Raw genomic sequence first — 16,592 nt, 5'->3', positions numbered from 1 at the left:
TCAGGAGGGGGAACCTTCCCGTTCTTGGCTGCTGGAATTACCTCCAGGATGACGACGACAGTGACATCGACAGAGCTGGAAAAACGCTGCCACTGAGCCCGGCCAGAAGGGTGACATCCAGGGCATTAACCTGTTGGGACCCTGGAGGCTGAAAATTCCAGGTTTTCTGTTCTAAAAAAAAAATTAACCCTCAAGCTGCATTTGACTTGAGGGCGTGGAAAAGGCTCCTGAAATTGAGCGCTGGGGTTGTGGGTGTGGAGTTTAAATAGTATCGTGGGATCTCACGGGGTGAAAAACTTAGAATTTAAGAATTTTAGCATCTTGTAATATAATGGGCAAGATGAAAGATTTCAGGTGACGTCTAAGTCCTTCTTCACCTTCTTCTTAGTGGAACAGGCTTCCAAAACTGAGCGATAGCACTGGGGTTGTGGGTGTGTAGTCTGAATGTTATCGTGTGATCTCACAGGGTGAAAAACTTAAGATTTTAGTAGATAGTAATATAAGGGGCAAGATGAAAGATTTAAGGTGTTGTGCAAATCTTTCTTCACCACCTTCCTCTTAGTTTCAGGTGGGTTTTTTTTGGTTTTTTCTTTTCTTTCTTTTTTTTTTTTTTTTTTTTTTTTTGTTTTGTTTTGTTTTGTTTTGTTTTGTTTTGGTTTTTTTTTTTTTTCTCTCCTAATTAGGTGAAAAAGGTCTGCATTTCAGACCTCGTGTGGTGAATTATTAGGTCAAAAATATAAATAATGTAAGAACCATCTTGTTATTAGGTGATTAGCGCTTAAATAACCTCAAAAAGAGTTCAAGGCATCCATTTTACATTTTACCACCACTTTCTAACTTGCTCAAACTCCTTCCCCCCCGGGGGCGCTCGGTATCCCACAGATGTGTGTGTGTGTGCGCACAGGAGCGAGCGACGCCTTCCCGCATCCAATCTCTGCACGAGCATCCAGATGTGACAAACCCGCGGGCACACCCAGCCCTTTCCATTCTCGCCCAGATGTGGCACATTGCGAGACCACCCAGCCCTTGCACACCCATCCCCGGGACACCCATCCCTTGCACACTCACCCCCGGGCACACACCCATCCCTTTCTCCCCTGCCCGTCCCACCCAAACCCCGCATCCTCTCTCCTTCCCCTCCCAGCCGCGTCCCACCTCGCTCCTTTCTCCGCTTCTCGGCGCTCTCCCCGCCCCTGCTCCGTGTCCCTCCTCCCCGGGGCGTGTCCCCTGGTCCTCCCCCGCCCCTGCTCCGTGTCCCTCCCCTCCTGCCGGCCCCTCCCCGGCCCGCCCCGCCGCCGCTCGGGCTCTCTCCGCCGGCCGCGCTATAAGAAGCGGGGCGGGCGGCGGGGCCGCAGCGGGCGCGGCGGGGGAACGAGATGAGCAGCGCCGGCGCCGCTGCAAGATGCTGGATGGACACGTCCTGCTGGGATGGCTCTCCTCCTGCGCGCTCCTAGGGCTGCTCGCCTGCACCCCGCGGCCCTCCGCCGCCTACTTCGGGTAGGTGAAATCTCCTCCGAGCCCTCCGCTCCTGCTCTTTATAACTTTTGCCCGAGTTTGTTTCTTGATGCTGAAGGGTTTGGGTTTTTTTTGCGCGCCTCCCGAGGAGGGGATGCTGCGGTGCTCTTGGTGGGTGCGGGCATCCCCTCCCGCGGGTGCTGACAGCCGGATAGCGGCTGTCCCAGCGCTCGCAGCCGCGCTCCTGGAATCCCTTTGGGTTTTCCACTCGGGACCGGGCTCTCCGCGGGTCCGGCTGTGTCCCAGGACCGCGGGCAGGAGCTGCCGGAGCCGGGCGAGCGCTCGGTTCCTCCGCTCCCCGCGGGGCTGAGGCGCACGGAGCGGACCCGCACCCACGGGCTGGAACCCGCTCGGACACGGAGCAGCGAGAAAACTCCTTTCCTTCACCCAGCACAGCTCAAACTGGTGTTTCAACACCGGGTGGTAGAAGGGGGTGCCGCCGGGTGGGTTTTTTTTGGGGGGGTTCCGCCGCATCCCGGGCGCTCACCTGTGCGCGGGGCGCGCGGCGGCCGGCAGGGGGCGCTCCCGGCCCGGCACGAGCCGCGCAGGTGGATCCCGCTCCCTTCCCAACCCCCCGATCCCGCAGCTTTGGATGGGTCGGAGCCTCCCCGAGCCCCCTGCACCGGCCAAATCAACCCGAGCCGCCGCTCCTCTGCCGCAGCCTCAGCTCCGTGCGGGGGTTTCCCTTCTGTGCTTTTTGGGGTGTCGCTGCCTCTTGTCCTTGTTGTTAAGCCGTTTGTCCTAAAATCTTGTTTGAGAGGGGAGTGGGACGTGAGCACCTGTGTGAGAGGTTTTGATGTAAGTTTACACGGGAGTGGTGATTCTTGCATTTTCTTCTTCTTCTTCTTTTCCTTTTTTTTTTTTTTTTTTTTTTTTTTTTTCCCCCTTCCCTCTTTTTTTGGGGATGGTGTGTTGTGACCGCTGGTAGGAGCCACTGGACCGGCCCTGGCGAATGTTTTAGCAGACTTGAGGTTTTCCCCCCTTCTTTCCAGTAAAACAAATCCCGGTGTTGAGGCTTGTCCATCGCTTGTGGTCTGGCAAAGTTTTCCAAACAGTGCTACTTACATCTTCTGTTTCCAACTCCAGAACCGTTCCACTTCCTGCTGCTGGGGCTGGTTTTCTAAGGAAACAGCCTGTCCTGTGTGTGCAGGTTTTTAGGAAAAGCCCTTTTCTCCCTCGGCAGTGCAGGCAGGGCTGTTCCCAGCCCCTTGGCTCATGCGCCTGCCGAGGACCACCGGCACTGTGCCGCTGAATTGTGCCTCGGGGACTGACAAGCTTTGGAAGGAGCTTGGCTGTAACTCCTCTATTAATCCCTGCCGTGCTGGTGTCTGCTCTAGAGCAGCAGGTAACTCGTTCCAGCTCCTTCTGGGATTTCTCTCGTGGCTTGTAGAGGTTTTAGCTTAAGAAGAGGCATTCTGAGCTCAAGGCAGTGTCTGCTGTCTGTCCTGGCTGCTTTGGGTTTTTCTGTGTCTCGGTACAGCTGCTGTTTCTGATCTGGGACTCTCTCCCTGGCAATAAGCAGGGGAGAGGAGATGCTGCCAGATGTGCACCCGGCCAGATGTGTGCTCCAAGTGCTCTGGGGCTGCTGTGGTGTGCAGTGGAGCTGGCTTATGCAAAGCATCCCTGTCTCTGGTTAAAGCCCCAGCGAAGCAGCAGCATCTGCTGCTGATCCCCTCTTTGTTCTGCCCGGAGCAGAGGCTGCACTTGCTGAGCTTCTGGGGACACTGGGAATAGTCAGTGCCGAGATCCCGGGTCCTGCTAATCCACACTGAGATCCGACAGGTGTCTGTGGAAGGGCTGAGCCCTCCGAGCTGGGGGCTTCTGTTTGTTGGAAAGGGCAGAAATCCCACCTGGTAAAAGCTGGATGTCCCTGCAGAACTCGGTGGCTCTGCAAATGCTGGTGTTGGTCTTTTTTTTTTTCTTGTGAAGGAGCTGCTGCAGGTGAGGCAGCACATCTGTTCGTTCTGCTAAGTCCCTGCTAACAACTTGGCTGCATCGCCTGAGATTAAAACACACCCTCCAGCCAGGGAAAGGGCTGCTTCTTTTGAGTCCAAAGCATCACCAAAGCCACCTTTTGGTGCCCTGCTGACCCTTCTAGGTGCCGACATCCCTGTGGAGGAGGTGGTGGGGCACGGAGTGACGCTGTGTGAGGCAGATGTCCCGCTGTGGCTGCAGCTTGGCTGCTCCCTTCCACAGTCTGGAGCGGGGATAGGGACAGCTGTGGATGATCCCTTCCCCTCCCCAGCCCCAATGGCTTATTTCAGGGAAAGAATTCCGTGTCTCCAAATGTGTGGCCTGGTGGGGAATTAGTGCCCGGGGACAGAAATGGGGCACGGTTACAGGATAATGAGATTGTGTCAGCACGGAGTTATGTCTGTGCCGGTCCCGGGGGGTGGCAGGAAGGGATGCTGGGCTGGGAAGACCCCGGCTGGAGGCTCCTGCTTCCCCTGGAAGCCTGGCTCTGGTGTTCTTGGAGGGATGCACAAGCAGCCAAGTAGGATAAATGCCCTCTGGCAGCAGAGTTTGGAGTGTGTGGGGGAGTGAAAGCTGTGGGGCTCTTGCTGCTGCTTTGCTCCATCCCCAAGCTGCCCGACTGGGGGTCGGTGCATGGAGAGAGAGACAGATTTTCTCATTTTCTGAGGGGAATTCTGCGTGTTGCTGCCCTCCTCCCTGGAGCAGGTGCCAGCATGACCCGGGGCTCTTGCCCAGCCCTGCAGCTGTGGTGATGCTGGTGTGCAGCACCCGGCTGAAACCCTGCAGGCCCTGCTCAGGAGGGAATCTGAGGGGTTTGGCTCAGCCCGAACTCCTGGGGACCAGCTGCAGGGAAGTGGTGATGCTACACCTCTGAAACTTTGCTAAGCAACTCCTTGATAAGAAAGAAATAGCTGTAAAACTCATCACAGCCCTGCTGGCTCTCTGCACGTTCAGAGCTGCCCCTCAGGAGGGTGACGATGGTGGCGGTGGCTGAATTTTGGGGGTGGGATGACTGTGGGAGAGGCTGAGCCTGCACCAGAGGGGGAAGCATTGCCTCGGGATCGGTGTCAGCCTGCTGGGATGCACCGGCTGCTCCAGCAGCGAGGCTGCTTTTATGTCCAGCCACGGCCTCTGCAGCTGGGCTGTCTGAGCACTAATTTGCACCATATTCCAACTGGCTGCTGGGGAGAGTTTGGAGCAGCCCCAGACTGCCGGGATCCCTGAGAAAGCTTTGCATTTCATTTTTTCCTCCCTGCCCTGCTCTCCCGGCGCTCTGGGACTGGGCACCTCCCTTGCCTCCCTCAAATGGGGCTGGGGGTGGTGGAAATGCCGGAGTGGCATCTGGGAATTATGTTGGGACTTGCACTTCTGGGCTCTGGAAGTGGCAGGTGACAAGATTAGCCATGCTGGGGGTGACGGGGTGGCTCAGGAACGTCAATCCTGCTGTGCCCTGTGCTGGTAGGAAGGGAAACCAGCCTGTAGGAGCTTCTGCTTTCCTGAGCTGCCTGATCTGTGGATCTGAGGTGACCCAGGCCATAAAATCAACCCCCTTCTATTTCTATTTCTGGGGGTTCCGATTTAGAGTTCAATTAAATTTTGATGCACCTCTTAAAAATAAAAAACAAAAAAAACCCAAACAAAACATATTTTTTTACTTCTTGCTGGAAGAAGTGGTTTTTTTCCTGCAGGTTGGGATTTGCTCTGCCTTCCCTCTGGGAGCAGCAGAAGGATCCCAGCAGCTCTGCCCCCCTCCGCAAACACTTGTCAAGACAGTAGTAATGTTACAAGTGGCTCATGCTTACATAGTGTTTATATTGACAGATTGCAATGTTCTGCATAAATGTAACTGATCTGTCCCCTGCACGCAGGCAACAGGAACCCTCAAATGCTCACGGGGGGGACAGGGAGGGAGGGGAAGCATAACTTGCCCTAATTTACCAACACACGCTCCCCGGAGCCGCGCCGCGCCGTTCGCAGTGTGGGAAGCGCGGTGTATTTTTATTCCCTTTGGCAGGTGCAGGATAGGTGCCCTGCTCCGCCACAGGACAGAAGCCTCGTCGTTCAGGGTGTAGGTTTGTCCAGAGGGGATTGGAGAAGAGCGGAATGCTGGACTTGTAGGGTTGTTTGGGGTGGGCTCCTGAGCGGGGCGAGATGTCACCACGAATCCCCGAGCGAGCTCCGGTGTGGCTTCAGCTGGAATGTCACCTCTAATAAAAGCCATCCCATAGGCTCTGCCACCCTTTTCTCCACCCTGTGGGACACTGTGGGTGAAACCCTGGCTGTGGGTGTCTGTCCCTGTCACCCCGGGGTGCTGTAGGGCTGTACGGCCGTGGCTGCGGTGGCTTTGCGGTGGCTTTGCCGACGAGTGTGAGATGGAGCAGCTGCTCCCCAGCACGACCCAAAAAAACAAAACCTGGCCTCGGCTGGCGAGGCAGGAATGCAGCACACAGGCAAACACAGCTGGAGAGGCTGGAGGCAGTGCCTGGAGAGAGGAGGACAGAACCATCCTGGTTCTGCCGCTCCTTCTGCCTCTCCCATGGGGTGTAAAGTGCTGGAGTTGGGTTTTTCCTTGGGAAACTGCAAAGGTTTGCCTGATTTGTGTGTTGGTTTGTTTGGTTTTTTTTTTCTCCTTGCTTTTTTGGAGCTGGGCGAATTGTCACTGCCGTGAGTCCTGCCTGGCTTGGCTCCCAAAGTTGGCCTCTCTGGGTCAACTCAGAGCAGTGTTTAACCTCCATCCCTTTGGAGAGGGAGCCCCAGTGCCCAGCAGCAGCATTTGCTTTGGAGGCGCTTGGACGTGGTGTTGGGTTTGATGAGGTGCCACCAGGGTGGTGACAAAGCCGGGAACATTTGGTAAAATAGCTGTGCCGGACTTGCATCTTCATCCCCAGGGAGCAGGATTTGTCCCAAATCAGGCTGGGAAGTGCCTGGAAGCTCCTCCTGCCTGCAGGGGATGGAGCAGCATCAACTCAGACAGGGATTTCTGGGTTTTTTCTGGCTCAAGTAGTGGATTGACCACGTTGTTTGACATTTTGGAACCACTGCCTTGTGCCTCAGTTTCCCTTCCCTGGGGCTTTGCCTCTCTGAACTCAGGCTCATGATGAACACTATTGCAGCCTCCGTGTCCAAATATTGGATTTTTCTTTTTCCCAGCGCTGTAAATGACGCCTTGGAGGGGGAAGATGGTCGTTAGGAGAATATTGAATGGATGCCTGGCAAAGCAGGAGGCCGGTGACTTCCTTTAGCCTGACTGGTGATGCAGAACCAGAGACCAGGAATCCACAGGACTCTGGTCTCCTGCTGAAAGAGCCTGGTCAATGATTAACTTGATTTCTGGAAGCTGCTGACAACAATAAAAGGGAGTCCAGCCCCACAACCCCAACACAAAAAGCCCCAGAGTGTTTAATAATTAAAGGCCTTGTGCTTTATCGGGGTAATGAGAATCGCCTTAAGGCTTATTCGGTGGCAGGTAATTGAATTAAGCTGTGGGATCAGGAAGGGGGAGCAAGTTAAGTGGAAAGCCTGGAAGACTGCATGGAGAAGCCTCTGTGATGCTGCTTAGTCTGAATCTTTCTGACCAGAGAAAAGTTTTGTCACTTTTTGAGCTGCTTTCTTCATTTTTCTGTCAGATTAATTCGTCGTGCTGGCAGACTTGGTGTAGGTGTCTCTTGGGAGAATCATGGAATGATTTGGGTTAGAAAAGATTTTCTAGTTCCTACCATGGGCTGGGACATCTCCCACTGGCCCAGGTTGCTCCAAGCCCTGTCCAGCCTGGCCTTGGACACTTCCAGGGATCCAGGGGCAGCCACAGCTTCTCTGGGTGCCCTGTGCCAGGGCCTCCCCACCCTCACAGGGAAGGAATTTCTCCTAATACCTCACCTAAACCTGTTCTTTCTCACTTTAAAACATTCCCACTTATCCTATCACTATCTACCTGCATCAAAAGTTCTCTCTCATTCCTGGCCCAGGGATGCTCCATTCCATTCTCTTCATTTAAGGACATGCTGACAAAGTGTTGTTATTGCTAATAAATGTTGATATTTAAGCATTCTTTAAGATTTTTTTTTTTTTTAGTGGAAAATCTGAGTCAGAAGGAACTGCTGAACTCAAGCTGTTGTGGGAGTGGCTGGGCAGCCAGAGGAGAGGCTGGACTAGTGAACATCACTGGTATTTCCACAGAATGAGGCATTCGTGGCCCAGAGCTGCACAGGGGTGGTGGGACATGGAAATCTTGTCTCAGGAGAGCTGAAGACTGGATTTGCCTTCCCTGTCTCCTGTTTCATCCATGTGCCTTGGTGCCTTCTAAGAGGGAGTTGGGTTGGAAGGGGATTTGGAAGATGTTAAATCAGAATATCCCCACTGGGGCAACCACCAGAGGTGGGAGGACTTCTGATGCCAGAAGCTCCGTGGAGATCCTCTCTGCTCCAGTTACAGGGAATAACGTGGCCCCTTCAGGGCTTGGATTCTATGGAAGAGAAAGGGGTCAGCTCTTCCCCTGGTGTTTGAGGAGGGGATTCATTGATGCATTCAAAGTGTCTCGATCTGCTCTCTTGGGATTTCTGCCCCTCTGGTTCCAGCTGCCTCCTGAGAGACCCCTGTGGGGTGGGACAGCACTGAGCTCATGCCGAAACCTTCTGTCAGACAGGAGCTTCCCAAGCTCCCTGCTTCCAGGGGTGTGTTGGAGCAAGCCAAGGACTCTCCTGGACCTGGTTTTCCAACCTGGAACCTGCTGAGGCTCTGGCTTCCCTCCACACTGGAGCAGCCCCTTCTCTCTGCAGCCAAAAGAGCTCCCTCGTGCCTTGTAGCGTGTTCATACAATTGGTTCCTCGAGCACAGGACTCGTTGTTTGCACTCCTAAATGCTCCTGGGGGGGCCACTGTTCCTCCTGCAGCTCCCTGCACCAACATGAGCCAGGTAGGATCTGTTTTCCTGACTCTTTTCCAGAGCTCAGCTCAAGCTGAGAGGACCTAGAAATTATTAGGATTCCTATTATGGAAAGGGTTAACCCTTTAGGAGATTTTTTTTTTTTTTTTTTGACGTCAAGATGCAAATTTTTTTCCTCTTCTCCTGTTAGTAACTGTGCTTTATAAGGTTCCTTCAGATGGTGGCTGTAAGTGCTAATGAGCCTTATCTCTCCAGATACTGTCATAAAACACACTTATGAAGTTTATCAGCTCAGCAAACTTTACATTTTATTGTAATGCGTGTTTGCACTTCCCGAAGTGGAACAGGGAGTATTTTGACTCCATGGATAAACACAGCAGTTACAGGATTTACTGGAGCTGATAGAAAAATCTATCCTGATTTCTTTTTTTTTTTTTTTTCCCCTCAGCTCTTACCAAAAACTCATTTCAAATGCATCAAGCAGCTCCTGATTGTGCTCTGTAGCCTTCCAGTCTGTTATTATAAATCATTCTCTGAGGTGTGGAGAAGCATTTTGTTAATTCAGTTGCTGAAGGATTTTGGGGGAAAGGGGAAATGACAGGTTTAAAAAAAACAAAAACAACTGAATTCTTTCTGGGAAGAACTCAGAGGAAAACTTCTTTTTCTCTCCATCCACCACAGAACATGCAAACTCAACAGTGTCTGACAGTAATGCTGAGTCTGGGATACAGCATGGAACACCCAGTTCCTGTTGATTCCCAGCAGGCTGGATGGGAGTTGGCAGGAACTTCATGAGCAGATTCATTTGGCCCAGCTGATTAAAGCAGCATTAATTGGGCAGAGCCACATGGTCGTGGCATTTGGGGCAAAACTTGCTCTGATCCCTGCATTTGCCACACGCTGGATGGAGGCATTTCTCAACGGGAGCAAAACTTTCCTTTCCTGGAAAAACTTCTTGGAGTCTTCCAGGGAGTGAAGCAGCAAAATCAGCCAAGGGGTGGCTTTTTGTGATGGGGAGCAACAGATGATTTCCCCTGGACATGAAAAAGGCATTTCAAGAGGCCCACAGGAATATCTGAGCTTATCTTAAAACCCTCCCTGAGTGCTGGCTGAGGCAATTCTGGGGAGGACTGGGCAGAAGTTGTTGAAATTCTCCAAATTTCTGTGGAGCAGCCCCCCAGCACAAAGAGAGTCAAGCCACTGCTCTTTTCGAGGCCCCAAATCCTTTTGGAAGAGGTCAGTTGATGATCAGAAGAAATAGTATTCAAAAATTAACAGCTGATGTTGAAGTGTTCAGGGAGGTGTGTGGAGTCTGACCCCCGGGTGATGCATGGGAGGTGACACAGGTGACAAAGATGAATGGTCCTGACTCACGGAGCCCACTGGGATTTCTGATCATGGATCTTCAGCACCTCTTCACTCTGGCCATGGAGAGACCTCTGAGCTCCTTCCAGTCCTTAAAGGAGCTCCAGGAGAGTGGAGAGGGACTTTGATAAGGGATGGAGGGACAGGACGCAGGGAATGGCTTCAAACTGCCAAAGAGCAGAATAAAATGGGATTTTGGGGAAAGAATTCCTCCCTGTGAGAGTGGTGAGACCCTGGCACAGGGTGCCCAGAGAAGCTGTGGCTGCTCCTGGATCCCTGGAAGTGTCCAAAGCTGGATATTTGGACTTGGAGGAACCTGGGATAGTGGAAGGTATCTCTGCCCATGGCAGGTCCTTCTCATGACTTACTGGGATTTTTGTAGCCTTCCCTCCCCTGATCCTCACAGGAACATTGCTGTGCTCTGCTCCTCCTGTCTTTCCTGCAGCTAATTCCCAGTGCAGACCTCAGTGGGAGCCCATTGTCAACCCCTGCTGAGTTGGAGGCATTGTTTTGTCACTGTTCTAATATCCACATTGCCATCTCTTCTCTGTAGATTGCTTTATTATTATTTTTTTAATTGATGATCTGGTATTTGGCAACGCAACAAAACAAAGCCAGGCAGCCCTGGGAGTGTGATTGTGCTTTTTTTTAGAGGTTGCAGTTGAAGATTTTAGGTGAAGGTGGTTCTCTTGAGAGGACCCTGTGGGGTTTTCCAGCTCTGTTTTAGGACCACTGTCAGCAAACATCTCACTGTCCCAAGGATCCAAGGTTGAGGTATAAATTTTAAGTGTGAAGTTTAATTTTCTGGATGTTGGATGGTTCCCTTTGCCTGTGGCTGCAGCTGGGATTGGGATAGCCTCACTGTGCCCTGGTGACCATGCAATGCCACGTGTGGGATCTGTGGAAGATCCCTGGCAGTTGATGCTCTCAGGGTGAGATTTTTGGGGTGGTTTTACCATGCTGAACCTTGGCACTGGAGCCCCTCACTGCCTGCAGGAAAGGTGATGCCTTAAGACTTAACTTTGATGATTTCCATGTTCTGTGGTGCCCAGGGGGGCAGCTCTGAGCTCACAGTCAGTGTCACTCAGCTCTCTGCACACAGCAGGGACACAAAACAAATCCTTGTCCTGCTGCACACCAAGGACACCTGGGACAAGTTTTCAGGCCCCAAAGCACCAACAGCGGTGGCTGAAGGGAGAGAACAAGAAGGATGGGACTGCATCAGCTGCAGCTGCAACTGGACAATTCAACCCCAAGGTGCAAATGGACCCAAACTGATCAAAGTGTGAGACCTGGTGACCATGGGTCCATTTTGGGTCCATTTTGTGTCCACCTTGGGTGTACCCCTGGCCAGGCTCTTGTCCTGCCCAAGGTGGATCCTTAAAGGCCTTTCAGTATATCTCTCCTTTATTCTCCAGCTCTGCCCAGTCTGTTCCAGCTCAGCCTTCCCAAGGCATCAAGGGTCGCTGTTTTGTTTGCAGGAGCTCTGCCAGGTTCCTGCAGGGAAAACCATTTTGCTTCCCCCAAATTTTGGTGTCAGTGTCTCCTGATTTCTGCAGAAGACCAGTCAGTCATGTCTCCCATGGGTGCACAGCCTCTCTTAAGGCAGTGAGGAAGAGCTGGGTGAGGGCACATCAGACAAGGTTTTGAAACTTACTCAGATAATCAAAGAAAATGTGTTTCTGCTGGAGTTTAAGAGGGAAAGGCTGCTGTGTTTTGGTGTGTCTCAGCTTCTTTACATCCTGCTTGAGCCTCAGCCCACCCTGGGTTGGGGCTGTGGGGGCTCAGTGATTGCACTTGGGATGAGCATCCACCTTGGACTGGGTGCACTGGTGTTGGCTGCAGAGCCTCTCCCAGGGCAATCCATGACTTCAGGGGGCCTTTCCCAGTTCAGGAACACGGTGTTTCAGCTGCTCTCCGCTGCTGCCCATCTCCTCTGAGAAGAAACCCAATCCTGCAGCCCAAACCCCTCTGGGGACAGTTCACCAGAACTGAGACTCGATTTTAAAAGAACTGACTTGTTTGGCTTAATCTTGACAAAATTCTTTTCTAGCCCTAATCCTCTCCCAGTGTAAGGTGAGATCTCGAAATACCTGGCAAACTCAAGCTCAGCTCTCTCTCTCTGCATCTCTGGGCCTCTCTGCAATCAAAGGTGAGGGGGGTAGGGGCATTTTTAGCCCCTGCCAAAGATCAATCTCCTGCTGGGAGCGAACAGGGAGCTCTTTCCCAGTCTGTGGTTAACAAGTTGATCTGACAGGCCAGAGGTGAAGCAGCCACTTGAGCTGAATTACAGGGTCTGACCAAAGATCCAACACTTCCTCTGGCTCATTAGCACAGCTGTGCTGCGTCCCTGGGGACTATTTCTATCTTCTGGCTTGTCCCATGTTGACTCTGGAAATCCAGAGGCTTAGCATGAGTTTGGAGAGAGGAGTGGAGCCGAAGAGCTGCCCTTGGGGAGGGTGTGAGCTGGACTGAGGAAGGCTTTGAGCAGTCCCTGTGGTCAGTGTTACGAGCTGTCATGTCCACGCTGGTTTGTGGAGCGGAGGAAAATGTGTTTCCAGGCAGAGTCCTGCCTCTCTGCAAGGTGCAGGGCTAAAGGGATGGTGCTTGGAGAGGGGTGGGACCAGGAATAATCCTGCTCTTGCAGGATCGCCTGGACTCCTGAGCTGGCAGAGGGATCACCAACCATGATGAAACAAATCCGATGTCGTGCAGATGCCTTAAAAGTCACTGCAGTGCCTGTGGGGGGATTTGTGCTCCCAGTGCAGGGGCTGGGTCCAGCAGGGCTGTCCCAGACTCAGCAGGGTGGGAGGTACCAGGGGAGGAGAAGGGCATCCTCCCTCGAGCCTCATGGAAAATCTGAGAGCTGGAGCTGAGCTGACAGCCTGGCCTGACTCCCTGGGACAGAAATGCCTCAGTTTGGGGCTGCACAGGCTCACTGACCCTGGTACCCCGGGGCTCTGGGTGTGTTTGTGCCAGGGGCTGGATGTTCCCTCTCACAGACTGGGGCACCTCGTGGTGAGGAGTTGAGGGGTGACTCCTCTGCTCCCAGGGATGCTCTGCTGGACACATCAGGGACAGAGGCAGGGACAGGTCAGTGGCCTTGTCCAAACAGCTGTGTGGGGCTGTTTGCCCTGCTCCCAGAGCTCTCTGCAGGCTCCTTCCCAGTGCTTTGGAGTGGAGTGGCTCTAAGGCTGGTGTCTGACCTGTCTGGATGTGCTCAGTGTTACCCTGTTGTGGGTGAAGGCAGCAGAGATTGCTCAGGATCTGTGTGAATTTGGGTGCTTCTGCTGTGGCACGGGACTGTTCTCACAGTGAGCAGGCTCTGAGCTGAGTCAGGGGTTTGGTGCACGTCCTTTGCCTCTTCTTAGAGCCCCAAAAGGCTGTTGGGCTGTGGATTGTATTTTAAAATGTCTTCAATATGTGCCTGACAAAGCAGAGCCCGCTGGGTTGGAGTTTCTCCTCTTGTTGCAGCAGCAAATGGGATCCACAGCCAAATTTATAGGAATCTTCCTGCTGCCCTGGTGAGGTCTGCAGCGTTTGAAAGCAGCCAACACCAAGCTCCAGCCCACGAGGTGTGCCTGCAAAACAAGATGAGCTGTGCAGGCTTCATTTTCGGGGTGCAGCGTTGCACCTGCTCTCCTTTGCCAGAGCCTGCCTGGGAGATGCGTGGCTGGATTTCCAGGGCAGCTGCTGCCCTTGCTTCAAGCACCAGCCACACGTTGCTCTTGCTCCTGTCAGCTGCCCCCAGCTCCTCTGTTTGTGTGTCTAAAACTTGAAGGCTGGGAGAAGGAAGAAACCTGACCAGTGCAATGGAAACCTTCAATTCCCCGCGGTCCCAGGAGGAGCAGAGCAGCTCCGGGCTGGAGCTAGGAATGAACTCGGTTTGTACACTGCCTCGCCTCTCCAGGAGGAGCAGCGGCCAGGAAAAATATCAACAGTTCCATTAAAAAGTCTGCTGGTTTTGCTAAAGTAGTGGAATAAACATACCTGTAGGTCAAACAGCCCGAACCGCACAGGAAACATTAACGGGAGCGAACACACGCAGCCTCGCTGCCTCTCCCTGTGGATCTCCCCGCTCAAAAACACTGCCTCCATGGCGATGGGGACATCAAACAGCAGCTGGGGGGATTATTCTTAGCTGGGGAAGGACTGGCTTGCATGAAACAGGGGCTCCGTGGTTTCCTAGAAAGGCAAAACCTGGGCTGAGCCTGCCCTGCGCTGCTGCGGGCTCTGGGGAGGGAGCTGGAGTATAAAAATCCAGGCAGGATGTGGTTTGGGGCTGGTTGGTAGCCCTTTGTTTGAGTGTTTTTTTTTATTGCCCTTCTTAGCTTTCTGATCCCCGGTTCTGTGGGAATTGTGTGGGGCTGACCTGCTTTTGGTCTAAGGCTTGGAAAAGTTGGGATGAACACCAGTGGGAAGTGGGAAACACCCTGGGATGAACACCAGTGGGAAGTGGGAAACACCCTGGGAGCTGGCAGAAGAGCAGGGTGAGTGTGGAAGCACCAAATGGGGGATCCAACGACCTCCAGCCATCAGTGTGGAGTGGAGTTGGCCCCTTCCCACCTGCCCAGACCCCAAATCCATCCTCTGACCCCTGGGGGAATGGAAGGAGAGCCGTATTTGATGTTTCAGGGAGAGGATGAGAACCTCCAGTGGAAGATGCTGCTCATAAACCCAACTTTCCCCTTGGCCATGCCCAGCGAAGAGGGTCTGCCCAAAAAACCCACGTGGAAAATGCTTTTGGTTGCAACCAGACGGCACCTGTCAGGCACCAGGAGACATTTCTATTAGTGCTCTCATTGGAGTGTTTTGGATCCCTCCCAGGCCTGAGCTGTCCTCCCCGGGGCAGATTGATGGGATTATTGCATGCTAGAGACAGTCCCTGTGCTCCCCGGCCTCATCTGCACAGCCACTTAGCACAACTAATCTGAACTGACTTTTAAAGTGGATTAGTTCAATTACTCTTAACTAGCCCCGGTGTGGAAACACTCTCTCCTTGGGGATTAAAGGTCCTTAATTCACTTTAACAGCCTTGATTTCAATGCAAAGCAGGCTGAACTGAATTAAGGGCACTTCAGGGCCTTGTTTGGAGGAGGCACTCCAGAGCTGATGTGGTTTAACCACCCCACTTTGCATTCCTGGGCTCGATTCATTCCAGTTGAGTGTCCCCTTACTGGTGACTAATTCAGGCAGCCTCTCAGACAGAGAGCTGCAAACTCTTTCGCTCAGCTCAAGTGTGAACCTGCTCCTGTGAACACCTCACCTCTGCTGAGACACTGCTTAAAATCAGTGTTTACTCTCCTTAATTTTATTTTTTTTAACTTTTGTTTACTTTTCTGGATCTTGCTCTATTTTTTTTCCCCCTTTAACTCTTCAAACCAAGCTCCTTGCTTTTTCACTTGAAAATGCAGAGCAGTGAATCACACACCAGCTTTTCCCTGCTGTCCTGAAGTCTCTGGATGAACTGGGAATACTTGACCAACAGCACACTCCTCCTTTAGCTGAGGAGTTTCTCTCCAGCTGAGGGTGAGCTGTGGTTGTGAAAGACTTTTTTGGCCTCAGTTTTCCTGGAGTTTTTGTGAAAAACAGTCGCTCCATGTGGTGCCCTGGGTTTGGAGGGAGCTGGGTGTGGGACAGGGCTTTTCCTCTGCGCTTGAGGTGTCGGGTGATGTGGGTGTGGAGGGGAAGAGGGGAATCCTGCCAGTGCCAGGGAAGATCCCTGAGGGGAAAAATATCATCATTTTTTCTTTTTCATGCTGATCCTAAACATTTTGACTCTGAAGGGGAGAAGAGGTAGCACTGACCCCTCTGCAGATGAGGCTCTCCACCTCTTGTCCCCATCCCACCATAAATCAGATATTCTCTCATCTGATACCATCCTGAGCCCTTGCCCTTCCTGTGAGACCCCTGCTTTAGATCCAAATTTAATCCCCAGCAGATTGTGGAGGGAATGGCTGCTTGGCACAGCTTTGCCAACTTTCCTCTCCAAGGGAAGGAAGGGTTAAACCCGATGACTGAGATGAGTGCCAGCATTGCTCTGGGTAAGGCTTCTCCAGCGTGCCAGAGCAAGGTTTATTTTACTAATAGCCCTGTGTAACTTCACCCTCCCCTCCAGCTCGGGATATTTCAGCTCCTCTCCTTAGTTCAGCATCACTCCAGGACTGGGGGAGCAGTTTGGGTGGCCACAGCAGCAGCTGGCAGCCGTGTAAGGATTATTTTTTTGTGGGGGGAGTGAACAAACCCTGAATTTCTTTAGGTCGGGTTTTTCACGGCTCTCCTGAAGAGTCCCCACAGGCTGCGGAGAAGGGAACAGACAGTGCACACAGGCAGGACATGGATGCTGCTGCTGCTGCCCTGATGTGCTGGGGCTGTGAGACCTCTCTGTGCTGCAGCTCAGAAATCCCTCAAAGGCCCCTCTGTGCTGCCCTGCAAAGGCTGTGTCTCGCTTACGGCTCTGCCTGAACCCTAAGCTGATTGAATCTCGGGTTTTTTGCCACCAAGGAACTGCTCCCTCTCTCTCCACAGCAGCTGAAGGACATCACCAAGCTGCTCCTCAGTCCCTGGTGGCCTTCAGGCTTGGCTGGGAGCTTGGCACAGACAGTGACAGTGTGGCTGCTGTGGCTCTGCACTGAGTCTGGTTTCTCTGGTGAAGTTTTCTGGAGCGGTGACGGAAATCAGTGACCAGATTTGGGGAGGTTTATTCTTGTTCTTATCATGGAATGGGTTGGCAGGAACCTTAAAGATATCTTGTTCCCCCCTCTGCCATGGGCAAGGACACCTTCCACTGTCCCAGGGTGATCCAAGCCCAACCTGGCCTTGGACACTTCCAGGGATCCAGGGGCAGCCACAGCTTC

At 52.8% G+C, this 16,592-nt stretch overlaps 1 protein-coding gene across 1 annotated transcript in view; it reads left to right on the top strand.

Annotated features, from left to right (window-relative positions):
* Positions 1-1,367: 1,367 nt before the first annotated feature.
* Positions 1,368-16,592, top strand: part of WNT9A (Wnt family member 9A) — a 55,671-nt gene continuing 40,446 nt past the window's right edge. The window contains exon 1 of the mRNA XM_066321031.1: positions 1,368-1,497. Coding sequence (XP_066177128.1) covers positions 1,403-1,497 — 95 coding nt within the window. The 5' untranslated portion in view covers positions 1,368-1,402. The remainder of the gene's footprint in view (positions 1,498-16,592) is intronic.

The sequence above is a fragment of the Sylvia atricapilla genome, chromosome 1 (genome assembly GCF_009819655.1).
Source record: "Sylvia atricapilla isolate bSylAtr1 chromosome 1, bSylAtr1.pri, whole genome shotgun sequence".
Taxonomy (NCBI): domain Eukaryota; kingdom Metazoa; phylum Chordata; class Aves; order Passeriformes; family Sylviidae; genus Sylvia; species Sylvia atricapilla.
The sequence above is the reverse complement of the archived record's forward strand: the minus strand, read 5'-3'. Positions and strand labels throughout refer to the sequence as shown.